Source organism: Myodes glareolus, chromosome 5 (assembly GCF_982192425.1).
Source record: "Myodes glareolus chromosome 5, mMyoGla1.1, whole genome shotgun sequence".
In the NCBI taxonomy this organism is placed as follows: domain Eukaryota; kingdom Metazoa; phylum Chordata; class Mammalia; order Rodentia; family Cricetidae; genus Myodes; species Myodes glareolus.
In genome coordinates, this window is record NC_142030.1 from 16,966,652 (window position 1) to 16,981,139 (window position 14,488).

The following is a 14,488-nucleotide window of genomic DNA, read 5'->3' on the forward strand; positions in this document are numbered from 1 at the left end:
TAAAATGGATGCCCCAACGATACAGAGGAACTTTGGGTCACTGTCCAGGCAGCGAGATGTCTCTGTCATTTCTAGAGTTTTGGAAGTTGCTTACTTCTTGTTTACTTAGGTAATATTATATCCTTCTGGAGTCTTTGATGGAGTTGAAGAATGGATAGTCATAGTTATAGTTTTCCATTATTATGATAAAGATATAGTTATAAATATTGTGACTGTAATTCTTGCTTGATAACTGTTTTGTTATATATAATTTTACTATGTTAAAATGAAAGCCTTTCTTTTTTGTTTAAACAGAAAAAGGGGAAATGATGGAGGAGGGTTATCTGTCTATTGTGTTATTTTCATTGGTCAATAAAGAGACTGCCTTGGCCCATTGATAGGACAGAAAATTAGGTAGGCGGAGAAAACAAAACAGAATGCTGGGAAGAGGGCTATGAGGCAGACACCATGGAGCCAGCCACCAGGTCAGACATGCTGAATCTTTTCCGGTAAGCCACCACCTCGTGGTGCTACAGATTATTAGAAATGGGTTAATATCAAGATATGAGAGTTAGTCAGTAACTAACTCTCTAGAGATAATGGGCCAGGCAGTGCATAAATGAATACAATTTGTATGTTGTTATTTCTGGGACTAAGCTAGCCGTGCGGGAGCCGGGCAGGATGAAAAGCAGGCCTGCCCGCACTCCTCACTACAGTTTTGTGCAGGGTTCTGAGTCTTAATAAGATAATTCTAGCCAGGTGTGGTGGCCCAGATCTTTAATCCCAGCACTTGGAGGGTAGAGGCAGAAGGATCTCTAAGTTCAGTACCAATCTTGCTTGTCTATATAATGAGTTCCAGGTCCGCCAGGGCTACAGATTGAGATCTGTCTCTGTCAAAGAGATAGAGAGAGAACAAGAGAGTGAATTTAAAATACAGAGACGAGATTATTTGTGGGGATGATTTCTGTCAGTGGTCCTGGGACAGAGGTTCTGTCCCGGCAGTATGCCATCAGCTGTGCTACATGCCGGGCCTCCTCTGTTCGTATCCAAGCTGGTTCTGTGTAGCTGCTGGTTTTGTGAGCTCTTTATTACCTTTCCATAGACTCCTTTTCTTCCACATTAACCAGAATCATTCTTGCCCGACTGATCAACTGTGGGCTCAAGGAAGCTATAACTCTTGATAGAGCCAACGCACACTGAAGTGTGTAGGGGAGCAGAGCACCACTGTGAATCTGGAGACTGAGTTGGTCAATACAATGAGGGAGTCAAGATTTCAAAGTGGCTCACAGAGTTTAACATGAAGGTAAAATACTGAAAAGGGTTATCTTAGTTAGGGTTCCTATTTCTGTGAAGAGACACCATGACCATGGCACCTCTTACCAAGGAAACATTTCACTGGGACTGTTACAGTTGAGATATTTAGTCCATTATCATTATGGTAGGACATGGCAGCCTGCAGGCAGACATGGTGCTAGAGAAGGAACTGAGATCCAAAGGCAACAGGAAGTAAACTGTGTCACTGGGCACAGACTGAACATAGGAAACCTCAAAGCCCAGCTGTACGATGATACACTTCCTCCAACAAGGCCATACCAACTCCAAAAAAGCCATACCTCCTAATAGTGCCGCTCCCTGTGGGAGATATTTTCTTTCAAGCCACCATACAGATGAGCAAAAACTCAGCACATGTCTTTGCTCTTGCACTACCTCCCAGGAAACCAAACACAAAAACCATAAAAAGTTTCTACAAAATGCTGAAATAGAAGTCGGGCATGTTTGTGCACACCTTTAATCTCAGCAATCAGGAGGCAGATGCAGGAGAATATCTGTGAGTTTGAGCCCATCCTGGTCAACATAGAGAGTTCTAGGATGACCTGATCTACCTAGAGAGACCCTATCTCTAAAAGAAAACAGAAATGCTGAAAAGGAAGAGAGGGGAAGTGAAAGTCACAAGAGTTAAAGAGTCTATGACATGAGTTTGCTGAGCAAAGCTTACATGGCCACTGAAATGACTACTGAAGTCAACCAAAGGAATGAAGGGATTTAGAGTGAGCAGAAAAATTAACAAAGAAATAACAAAGTCTTTGCGAAGAGGAATAAGCTAGAGAGAGCCAGTGAAAAGGGGACAAGGAGTGACCGAAGGCAATGAGGTGGTGTAAATAGCAACGTTTTTTATCATATGTGGACTCTAGATTTGAACACACATTTACATATTACATACATGTGTAATAGGAAAACAGAAAGGGGACTATTAGGGTAAGGTAAATGACAAGAAAATAGAAGAGCAATATGAGCAAAATTCAAAGGTATACATAGAAAAAGGTAAACACAAGGAAACTCATGATTTGTAAACTAGCTGAAATTTTAAAATTAAAATTTTAAAATGAAAGTACAAAAGAAAGAATTTCTATGACAATGGCAAGCAATAATTTTGAATTGAATTGCACTATGAATTGTACTACATAAATGTAATCCCAGAACTGGGGAGGCTGAGGCAGGATTACAAGTTCCACATTAGCCTATATTACAGAGTAAAAGCCTGGCTCAAAAAAATATTTAAAATGTTTTTATTGGAAGTAAAATGACTAACTTGTGTTCTTGAATTAAAGGAGACAGAGGAGGATAAACACCTTTCTTCAAGATGCCCAACAGTGGTCCCCAGAAGAGAATACAGAAATGAGGGGCTGAAGAGGTAGGGTCAGCAGTTAAGAGCACTCACTTCCAGAAGACCAGGTTCAATTTCCAGCATGGCAGATCACAACTGTCTGTAACAGTTCCAGGGGATCCAACACCCTCACACAGACATGCATGCAGATGAATCGCCAATGAGCATAAAATAAAAAAAAAGAAGAAATGAGATGGACATTTTTATAAAACAAGTATTTGTAAAGAAGTTTATTGGTGTTAGAAAACACTCTGAGGGGCCAAAAATTTCATGGCAAGTGTTCAGGGTGGGTACAAAAACAGTGATGAATGCCGGCCATGCAGAGAACGGGAGAGTAGGAAAGACAGTGGACCAGAGACAGCCAAGAATAAAATGGAAGTTAAGCATCTTGCTCTTTCCCTTTGAATCCTAGGTCTTTAAACATCCCCAACATTTGCCCAGCTCACTTTTATGAATTACTGCTGCCTCTTGGGTGTCTCTTCCCTTCCCCCTCTTGAGTTGATGTGATGTCTCCATGGGTGTTAATCTTTGCCAACAAATACTGGGTGGGAAGGAATAAATAACTGGTGTCTTAATATTATAGGACTGCAGACTTCAGAACAACTGTTCTCAAGGAGCTGTTAAGTAACCACTGCATAAATCTCATCCCTGACTTGGTTTGGATATGACAGTCTTGACTGTAGAGCAGATGCTCAATGGACTGCAGGCCATGAAACAGGTACTGGGAAGCTGTGTTTATGCAGCCCTGACCTCATTGGGTCACCAGATAACAATGAAAGCCTGCCATCTCTGCTTTCATCTGTGTCTATCTCCTTCAAAGGAAAAGAGAAAGAAAAGGGGGAGGCCTAGGGCTTCCTGCCAGTAGCCATACAGTAAACTCCAGAGTTATTCTAGAAACACTTAGCAAACCATGTCCAGAAGCTGTGTGAGGAAAATGTTTATAGACTGGAGCCTGTTCATGTGGGTAACCAGGTGCACATTACCAGGTAACTAATTTGTTTGCTTCTAATAGTCGCTACTTAAATTCTTATTAAGTTTGATTAGTTTTCCTTTCCATTACCATTTTCATCTAAATTTTTCATGTTTTTAACTTTATAAATAATTTGAAGTTTGAAAAATTATTTGTAGGTAGTCTTAAAAAGGCTGTCCTCACTGAGAAACACACTGTGTTCTACTGTTGCTGTTGTCCCCATCTTAAGAGACGCGGTCCAGACGAGCTTGAGATAAACAGGGCTGGCTCCCCTCTCATCATGTGTGCTGCTCTACTGTAAACAGCTTTCATCAACTTGAAAGGAGAATTTCCATTTCTGAAAAAATTTATCAAGCCTAAAAACAGTACGCAGCCACAGACATGTCTATAAAAAGATGTCTGTCAACTGTATCTTGTGCTTTAGAAAAAAGCTTGTTGCAGTTTTCAGCTCACTGGCAGCTATTTCCATGGGAAATCCTTTAGTATGGTGTAAAAACACAGTCACGACATGTTAAAGGTCTACAAACCAACTGATCTCTTCAGAAAGTCAGCTAACAGCTCTCTTTACATTCTGTACTATGAAATACAGCAACACCTTCCTTTAAAGGCTAAAACTATGTGACGCTAATTTGAAAGGTATTGAATGTCAAGAAAAGGCATACAGCCTGGACAGTGGTGGCACAAACCTTTCATTCTAGCACTTGGGAAAGGAGGCAGAGGCAGGTGGATCTCTGTGAGTTCGAGGACAGCCTGGTCTATATAGTGAGTTCCATGACATCCAGGGCTACATAGAGAAACCCTGTCTCAAAATACCAAAATAAATAAATCTAGAAAGAAAGAAAGAAAGAAAGAAAGAAAGAAAGAAAGAAAGAAAGAAGAAAAGCAAGGTTTCATTATAGATATTTGTTTACAGACTGAATAAATGTCAAGATCTTGATGGGTTTCCAAAAATTTCTGTATCAATAATATAAAAATTTGAAACAGCAAACAAACTCAGGCATAGTGGCACACACAGGCCTGTCGTCAGCACTTGGGAGACTGAAACAGGACTCTCATGAGTCTGAGAGCAACCCAGCCCTTAAATTCCAGTCCAGCCCAACCTATTTAAGGAGAACTTGTATCCCAAACAATAAAGATAGAACTAAATAAACAGGAAATAGTAAAATGCTGCCAGACAAGCCCTTTTCTAATTAACTAATACTTAACACACACATATATTGTTCATTGAAACAAAGTCTTGCTATGTAGATCTGGCCCACCTAAAATTCTCTGTGTAGTCCAGGCTTGCCTCAAACTTAGGGTCCTCCTGCCTTAGTTTCCCAAGAACTGGGAACACAAATTTGAACTACCATGCCTTGAGAGACAAGTACTCTGCCACTGAACTACTCCCCCAGTACTAACTATATATTAATCAACCAAGTCCTTTAAATAGGCCACTTCTTCACCTGTACAATAAAATAGCATCTCATACGGCTGTATAAAGATTAAATAAATTAAGTACATGAACTAATTAATATAAAATTTGCTCATAGTAAACAAGTTCTTGACAAATATAACCAAAGTAATAATGAGAAAGACTAATTAATACCCAAACAAAAACCTGCTAAAAAGAAAAATTCAGCTCCATTCCATGATCTCCAATGAGAGATGAAGGACTGGGGAAGAGGGCCAATCACAAATAAACAATAATATAATCAACCACCATAAAATAGAATCAATGGAGTCACCATAAAAATGCTAATGGAAGGGTCTGTAGAACTTCTAGACAGACAATCATGCACCACAATCCTACAGGGACTGTAGATCCTAAGAACTTTGGAGGCCTCCTCTTTCTTTGTGTCCTTTGACACCTTTTATAACAGTCTAGTAAACTCTATCCATGCTTCCATCAGTTCTGAGACTGGTTACAGCAAATATCAGACTGAGAAGGGGGTGGTAGGAATTGCCAGCTTGTAGCCAAGTCAGTGAGAGGTACAGGCCGTCACTATCTACAACTGGCATGTTTTCATGGGAATAGCTTTGTAGGGCTAACACTTAACTGATACAGTCTGCACTCTTTCCAGTAGTGTCAGAATTGAGTGTGTCATAAACAACCACTAGTGTCCACAAAGAACTAGAAGACTGCTTGGTAGTGTGGGAAGAAAACCCACACACTTTGCCTCAAAAGTGCTGGGAATAGAAATTGGGAGGGGGGGAACTGAAATGCTAACAAGATTAAAGTATGTGTGATAACAGGTTAAAATCCAAACAGAGGGGGTAAATGTTAAGCTTAACTTCAAAGAAAGAAATTAATGACAGTCTACACAGAGAGCAGTCATAACCAAACAGAGTTCAAACACCAAAGGGTACAGAAAATTTTGAAATAAGAATATGGCTGAGATTTTTCTGATACTGAAGTATCTGTGTACATATTCACACGCTTAACTGGGTGCTCAAAACCTTAACCTGCAGAAATGAAGACAAGATAATAAGTCCCAAGAGAAGCATTTGTCATGAGAACTGTTTAAAGTATACAACAGAGAAGGTGAAGAAATGCCCTCAAGGTTAATTAACTGGAATGTGTGTTACTGTCCTGCTTGACTCAAGCAATGCCAGCATCTATTCCAGACCCAGTGTTTAAAAACAGCCAAGGAACCGATTCTTGTCTGTGTGGAGGCGGAAGTTCTTAGTGATTCATATTTTATGAATAATTTTATCCAAAGAGAACATATCACCAAACACCCAGCCAAAACTATCACACGTCAATCATCGTCTAGCTTTATACATTGTGCTTTTATAGGAGATGTTTACTGTGGGTTGGCTATGGTTCAGTGGTAGAGCATTAGCCTAGCATGCTTGAGGCCCTGAGTTCAATCCTTAGCGCTCGCACACATACACAAAGTATTAATCACCCACTTATTGTAGAGCCAACCTAATTGAAAAGGAAAACACATCAGCTACAATAAATCATAACAGACCAATGCTAAAATTGAGCAGGGAACAAATGGTTCTGTAAAAATACCAGCAGCCTCCACCTCAGCCCTGAGGATAGGCCCTAGAAACTCAGTCTGACTCATACTAGAGAGGTGTTAACCCCTAACTCTCCTCCAAGTAGTCAAACCCAATCCCAAGAAATCTAGACTTATTAGACTAAAATCTTCTATCAATTCTGTTACCACCTGTCCTAGTATGGTTTCTGATGCTGTGATAAAGATCATGACCAAAAGCAACTTGGAGAGGAAAGGGTTTATTTGGATTACATATCTGGGGTCACAGTTCATTGAGAGAAGCCAAGGCAGGGACAGACTGCAGAGGCAGGAACTGAATGAAGCAGAAGCCACAGAGGACACTGCTTACTGGCTTGCTCCCCGGGGTTTGCTCAGTGCATTGCCCACAGTGAGCTGGGTCCTCCCACATCAATGAAGAAAATGAACCACAGGCCAGTCTGGTGAGGCCATTTTCTCAATTAAGTTCCCTCTTCCTAAATGATGCTAGCCTGCGTCAAGTTAACATAAAAACTTGCCAGCTATAACATACTTAAAGGTATGTAGAAAAGATCTTGATCTTTTCTAAAAATTTATATAATAAAAGTTCAAGGTTCAAGATAATTTGCATGAAACATATAGATGGATTATTTACTAATAACATTTGAACCCCAGACATCCAAAACTCATCCCATACTTTATGTATATCATCAAACCCACATTTAAATTTTACTGTGTGAAATAATCAAATTTTCTGAGAGATAATGGGAAAGATATGAGAAGGAATGACCGATGGACACTAAGCTAGCATTACAAAGGCATGAGCTCTTGTGTGCCGACACACAGCACAGTGACTACGGTATGAACTGAATATTCTAAACAGCTGAGAGGAAGGAGCTTAAAGTCAGTGCAATAAATGGACCAGGAGACAGACACAACTGACCTCTAAGGCAAGAGCTGCACTGCACTGTTCCCGTTCTAAACGCTCCAATAGCTTCCTCTTGATGGAAACAGATGCTAAATCCCATGGCCTGATTTCAAGGAGAGCAGCCTCTGCCTCTGCTGTACACCTCATTTCACTCCCTCTCACTCGCACCTTCCCAGCCCAGCCACACTCCCCTGCTTAGTTCCTCTAAAAAGCCAGTTTCCTTTCTGCTTAGGGCTTTTATGAGTTTTGTTTTTTGTTTTGCTTCAAGCTTTTGAATTTTAGCCAACTGCTTTCCATGGAGGAAAATGTCACACTGAAAGCCCCTGAAGTAAGGAAAAATGACATCCGTGTTCCTCTGCTGCAGCCTTGAAGGTTTTGAACAATTTATTGCATATGTAATTAAATAATTACATAATTCTGTAATGGTTCTCTCAACAGTAAGTAATCTCAAAGAGGACAAGGCCCACATCTTTCTACTCCTCACGAGCAGACTGTTAACACAGTAAGCACATTTATAGACATGATTTACTACACGTGAAGTGCTTGCTACACGTTCCCTCACTGAATGGCACAGTTTCACTACACTCATTCAGCATGTGAAGAAATCAGAATGCTGAGGCTTCCAGTCCAGAAATTTTACTACAGAGTCTATGTTCTGAGCTACTAATAAGTACTACTTAGTAAGTGTAGGGTGAAAAACATAATATGTGCTGATAAGACTAACAAATAAGCCAGCAGTGGTAGCTCACGCCTTTAGTTCCAACACTCAGGAGGCAGAGGAAGGCAGATCTGTCTCAAAAAAAAAAACAAGAAAACAAAAACAAAAAACTGACTCCAAGGAGAGAACAGTAGAGGCATAAGGAAACTATAAATTTCTAATGATGGGAACCCTTTCTGGACCAATCAATATCAATATTGACAATATAAGAAAAAAACCCAAAGTACTACTCAGATCAAATGAAATCAAAGAGGTCAGTCAACTATATCCAATGTGGGATTCTTGGCTGAAACCTATACTGGAAGAAATGCAGTAACAGGCATTATTGACAACTGACAAAATTAAAGGCATAAATGTGCCATCTATTGTATGAAAGATGATAATTGTCCTATGGTACACCATTCCCCACCATCAGCTATGCCAGCAATCTTTAAGTCTTACCTTTAAATGAAAGAGATTTAAAGGGTACGGAAGGATAAAATAAATATAAAAAATTATTCTTCTTTGTTTAGTGACCTAAAACAGGAAGAACAGTTATTAAATGGTCTCGGAAATGTGCATAAATGCTTTACATATAATCAACTGTTTTGATCAACAACAGGACTTAGGTTTGTTTTTTCTTACCCTCAGATTTTATGTCAAGCACATACTAGTAATCACTAGGCCCTAAAATGCAAGGTACTTTCCACAGCATTCTCGTGCCAGGCATTGTGGGTACTGGGGACATAATGAGGAATGAGAAGATACTATCCACAAGGCATGATGGTGCATACCTTTAATTCCCGCACTGGAGAGGCACGTGTAAAGTAATCACGGCTAGCCTAGTCTACATAGTGAGCTCTAGGACAGGCAGGACTACACAGATAGACCCAGTCTCAAAAAGAAGAAGGAGGCGGAGTCATCATCCTTATCACAACATAAAATTCTCTTTATATTTGAGGAATCTGAGGCTCCTTTAGGTTTAGCCCCTGGGTTAAGATCAGATGGCTGTAGCTCGGGAAAGACAACATACAAATCCAGGTCTCCCTCCAAATCTCATCTAGGTTATCTGCGCTGTCCCAAAGCCTTTAACATATATATTAGTCATATTATAATATGTCATATATAATATAATACATTATATTATATATTAGTCAACAGTAACTAATAAAAAATATATACATATAAGTTCACTTTTAATTTCTCCATTTCCTCTATTTCAATCTAGATTTCTTCTTTGAGGGTGTGTCTGTGTGCGTGTGTGCACAGTGCTTGTATGCGTGTATATGTGTACTGTATCTATGCAACTACGTGCGTGTGTGGAGACCAGAAAAGGACACTGGTGTTCTGTATCTTGCCTTAACCTTTACAGACAGGTCAAGGTCTCTCACTGAATGTGGGACTAGGCAAGTAGCCAGCAAGCCCCAGGGATCCTCCTGACCCTGCCCCCCAGTTTTACATGTACCTGCAGCAATGGCCGGCTTTTCACATGGACCCTGGGATGCAAACCCAGGTCCTCCTGCTTGTACAGCAAGAACTCTTATTCATGCAGCTATCTCTCCAGCATCTCAACTGAGATCTATAAATGTTTTGGTTTCAGAGTGCTACCATAAAAATTAAACACACACACACACACACACACACACACACACACACACACACAAAATATGTAAAACCTCCTCCCCTCCATAATTGAATTAGAGTATTTGCCGACTTATGTTTTCGGAGGGTACAAAATATCAAGTAATAATTTAGTACAGACAAAAATAACAAATTTGAAAGAAAATTTACTAGAAAAACTGACACTTCTAAAGATCACTGGTCTGCCGACAGAATTCTACACCTAAGCAGTTGCTTTCCTGGACATGGTTCTAATTGTAAACAAAAGATTTTCCTAGTGCTGTGCAAAATCTCCAGGAGACAAGAACAATGGGATTAAAAGATCCACTAAATTGACAACTGCATCAATTGCCCGTTTAAACAAACAGAACTAACCGGAAGGGTAAAATTCAAACAAAAAATGCTGAGGAAACTTCAAAAAAATGATAAAACTTCAAAGGGAAGTTTTTTCATCACATTTCAAACATTCTTTCAGTACCAAAAAAAAAAAAAAAGATAAATGACTTAAAATTGCTATGGAAGTCCTTCTGTATATGTGTTGCTTTTATTGGTTGATGAATAAATCTGTTTGGCTAATGGATTAGCAGTGTAAAGTCAGGTGGGAAATTGACAAATTGCCATGGCTAGTGACTGACCAGGCGGCAAGATGTCTCTGTCAATTCTAGAACTTTGGAAGTTGCTTTCAATGCACTTCCTGTTTACTTAGGTAATATATCCTTCAAGAGTCTCTAAAGAGTTAAAGACAGATAGTTATAGTTTTCCTTAGTTATGATAAAAGATAAATTAGATATAAAACTTTAGACTCACAAAGATGGGATAAATGATAGCGTATTTTCCTTAATTTGCCAAATGTAAATGAACTAAATAATATAATAACTATAATTCTTGCTTGATAATTGTTTTGTATATGTAATTTTGCTATGATAAACTTAAAACCTTCCCTTTTAGTTAGACAGAAAGGGGAAAATGATGTGGGAAGTCCTCCTGTATATGTGTAGCTTTTATTGGTTGATGAATAAATCTGTTTAGGCCAATGGCTTAGCAGAGTAAAGCCAGACAAGAAATCTGAACAGAGATATAGAGAATAGGTGGAGTCAGAGAGACTCCATGTAGCTGCCAAAGGAGACAGTCACCAGAGAACCTTACCCAGTAAGTCATAGCCTCATGGTGATACACAGATTAATAGAAATGAGTTAATTTAAGATATAAGAGTTAGCCAGAAATATGTCTAAGCTATTGGCCCAGCAGTGCTTTCAGTGTTTTAATTAATATAGTTTCTGTGTGATTATTTGGGTCTGAATGGCTGGGAAACTAATGGACAGCCTCACCTACACAAAATTAACTTGGTTTTAAAATTTTAAAATCATTTGCTTTTTAGCTAGAGAAAAAATGTAATCCAGGAAAAAGTAAATTACACTGTTTAAACACAAAATAAGCAATAGAGAAGCATAACAACATATATATACATATATATATGTGTGTGTGTGTGTGTGTGTGTGTGTGTGTGTGTGTGTGTGTGTGTATCCATCCATCCACATAGGAAGGGTTTCTAAGTGAGAATCCCACTTGATCCACTAGGCTGAGATACAGCACACCTCTGGAGGTATTGCAGGGCTTTTCTAGGGACAAATGGATCTTGAGGGCACTAACCTAATCTACTTTATCCATTGATAGATTGAAAAGAACTGAAAAAGGTGAGGGCTCATAGATAAAAGAGGATGCTGTGGGGTGTTCCTTGGGGGTCTTGTGTTGGCCCTGGCTACTTCCTACTGCTCTGCTTTACTTCTTGTTTTCCACTTGTGTTTATCTCCCTTACTGATGTCACCTTTGGGGAGGGAGACAATGAAGGGCTACAGTTAACCTATACGCCCCACTTGTCCAAAGACAGAAAACTTCCTGGAATGTTGTGACAAGTCACATGTTTTCACTTCAGTAAACAAGGGTGGATGCCCCAGGTTGTGCTTGATCAGTCGGAGGTGGAGGCTGATGTATGCTTGCCCCCTTGGGCAAAGGTGGAAAGAAACCACAGTGGCCTGTGGGTCTACCCTTATAGGGCACCGAACTGAAGTCATTCAGCACCATTTCTCTGGGAATCCTGGATATGAACCTGGCTAGTGCTCACCTTCCTGGTCAGTTGGACAATCGTGGATTAGGTCTTTCTTCCAGCAATTCTTAGGTTTAATACTCACCAGATTACTTTCCACCAAATAAGCATTAAATATACAAGAACTTAAATACATGAAATATGAAATCCGGCTTTCAACAGCCACTACTATGACAGCTCTTCCTCTGAGCTCATTTTAAGAGAAAACTGTTCTGTTAACTAAGGAATCAGGATCTCTCTCTCTCTCTCTCTCTCTCTCTCTCTCTCTCTCTCTCTCTCTCTTTCTCTCTCTGAAGGGATAAAAATTGTAAAAATCAGGCTGGGCATGGAGGCATACTTCTTTAACCACAACACTCAGATGCAGAGCCACGTGAATCTCTGTTGAGTTCCAGGACCAATCAGAGTTACAAGGTGAGGTCCTGTCTCTAAATAAATAAATGTATTAATTGCAAAAACCAGCAATATACTCCAGTACTACCCTAAATATCTCCTAATGGCTTTTTTTCTTTTCTTTCTTTTTGTTTTTGTTTTTGTTGAGGAGGGTAAATAAGAATCTAATTAAAAACAAACTTTCTGGGGAAGTTTTTTTTTAATCTGAAAAAAAATTTTTTTTTTCCGAGGCAGGGTTTCTCTGTAGCTTTGGAGCCTGTCCTGGAACTTGCCCCGTAGACTACGCTGGCCTCGAACTCACAGAGATCCACCTGTCTCTGCCTCCCGAGTGCTGGGATTAAAAGCCTGTGCTACCAACTACTGCCCTGCCATACAATATTATTTTGATAATATTCTCTCCCCTTCCCCCAAAGCCTCTCTGATCCTCCCCATCTCCCTACACACCAACTTCATGGTCTTTCTTTCATTTTAAAAAAAAAAAAAAGGGATACTTTCCTTAGAATGTACCTTTCACTTCTAAAGCACAAAATCTTAATACCTTTAAAGGAGAGGTTAAAAAAAAAAGTCTATACTACCATCCCGGCTTCTGAGATTAATTTTCTCATGTATAAATCTCAATTCCTAGTTATCAATAAACAGATCTCTGGCACAGTCTCCTGTTTCCCTGCCGATTTTCTGTGATCACCATGACGATGGACTAAACATGTCATGTAAATATTAGTTAACTACTTTGTTCCAAACTGAGACGGGAGGGGCTAGGGTCGACAGGGTGTGTTGTGAAAACTCAGAAACCGAACAAAGATGGAGCATTACTTTCACTTCTATGTTTGCCCTTTTCTATTTTAGGGCTTGCTCGCTTTATTTATTTATTTATTTAGCGGAGATTTCGACGATTATCATGTAATTGCTGTTTGGTCACTAGATGCTAACCACGGATCCGATTTTAGGGCATTCTGCTGGGTTAGAAACAACTCAAAAAGGTCTTGGCAGTTCAAGAAGATGATCCGTTTTTCGGGTCCCCTGAGGCCTCGCGGGTCACTGCAGTGTCCGTTCCCGGCACCCTCGGTGAACCCGGCCAATCTGGGCGGCCCCGATGGGTCCCGGCTGGGTTTTCTTTCCGTCCTGATTAAACTGATGATGGAGTATCTCCTCCTTTAAGCAAGGCTCTAGCGAGAGCCGGGCGGGCACGGCGCAGGGTGACCTCGAGGCCCTGCTCCGCCGCCTGGCGGAGGAGGCAAGATGGAGGCGGTCGGCGCCTGAGGCGGGGCGGGGGTGACGGCGCGAGCGCGGAGGATCCGCCGGGTTCCAGCGCCAGCCCGCGTCCCCCTGCAGGCCGCCCTCCCTCCCTCCGGGTCCCCACACCGCAAGCCGCGGCCGGCGCCCTCACAGGGCGTGGAGGGCCCGGGAACAAGGACGCCATTATGAACGTCCCCTATGGGGGCGGCGGCCGCAGCCCGCGCAGACCTCAGCGGGGAAAGGGCGGGAGGGCGGGGCGGTCGAGGGCGGAGCCGACGGCGGAGACGCGGGCTGGCGCGGCTCCTCGGCCCACCGTTTAAGCGCCGAGGGGCGCAAGATGGAGGCCCGCCTCTGTGGCACCTCGTCAGCCTTCCTACCTGTTCCTTCCCGGTCCTTTTCCTCCGCCATCTTGGTGCGGAACCCGTCGCCTGGGAGATGCCCATGGCAACCCTGCGGGGCGCGCGAGCGGGGAGCCCCTCGGCGCGCGGGAGTTCTCCCTCTTCCGCCCGCGGCCCGCTCGGCTTCCCCCCCCCTCACCCCCCCGGGAACCGAGGTCCGCGTTCTTTAGGCCGAGGGTGGTCATTTATTCATACGGTTCCGGAGCCCGCCTTGGCCTCTCGGTGACGGCCCTGAGAGCTAAAGCACACCGCGCTCCCCCTCGGAGGCCGTGGCGTCTCAACCGGCTTGTTCGTTTATTAATTTGCCTTTAAGGTTTTTCGGTTTTTTGGTTTATTTTTTTTTTTTCATGCGCAGAGCTCGGGTGCAGAGCGCGGCTCCCGTCCATTCTCAGCCGAAGGGCCACGCGCCCGCCTGCCAGGCCCTGGGTCCCCAGCGTCCCCTCTAAGCGGTGTCATTGCGCAGCCCAGGAAAATGGAGCGAAAACGGACGTGGCCGGCTGCGGGAGGAAGCCAGGCCTCTCTCCGGGATCGCGGGAGA

At 41.9% G+C, this 14,488-nt stretch overlaps 1 protein-coding gene across 7 annotated transcripts in view; it reads right to left on the bottom strand.

Annotated features, from left to right (window-relative positions):
* The window catches only part of Drc8 (dynein regulatory complex subunit 8), a 119,705-nt gene extending 105,555 nt beyond the window's left edge, over positions 1-14,150 (bottom strand). For 2 of the 7 annotated variants that reach the window (XM_087906094.1, XM_087906093.1), the window contains exon 1: positions 13,930-14,150. In XM_087906094.1, coding sequence (XP_087762220.1) covers positions 13,930-14,135 — 206 coding nt within the window. In that variant the 5' untranslated portion in view covers positions 14,136-14,150. Of the gene's footprint in view, positions 1-7,520; positions 7,671-13,929 lie in introns of those variants that run through there. The other 5 variants (XM_087906096.1, XM_087906095.1, XM_087906097.1 and 2 more) reach the window with 4 other exon arrangements.
* Between the last annotated feature and the right edge of the window lie 338 nt (positions 14,151-14,488).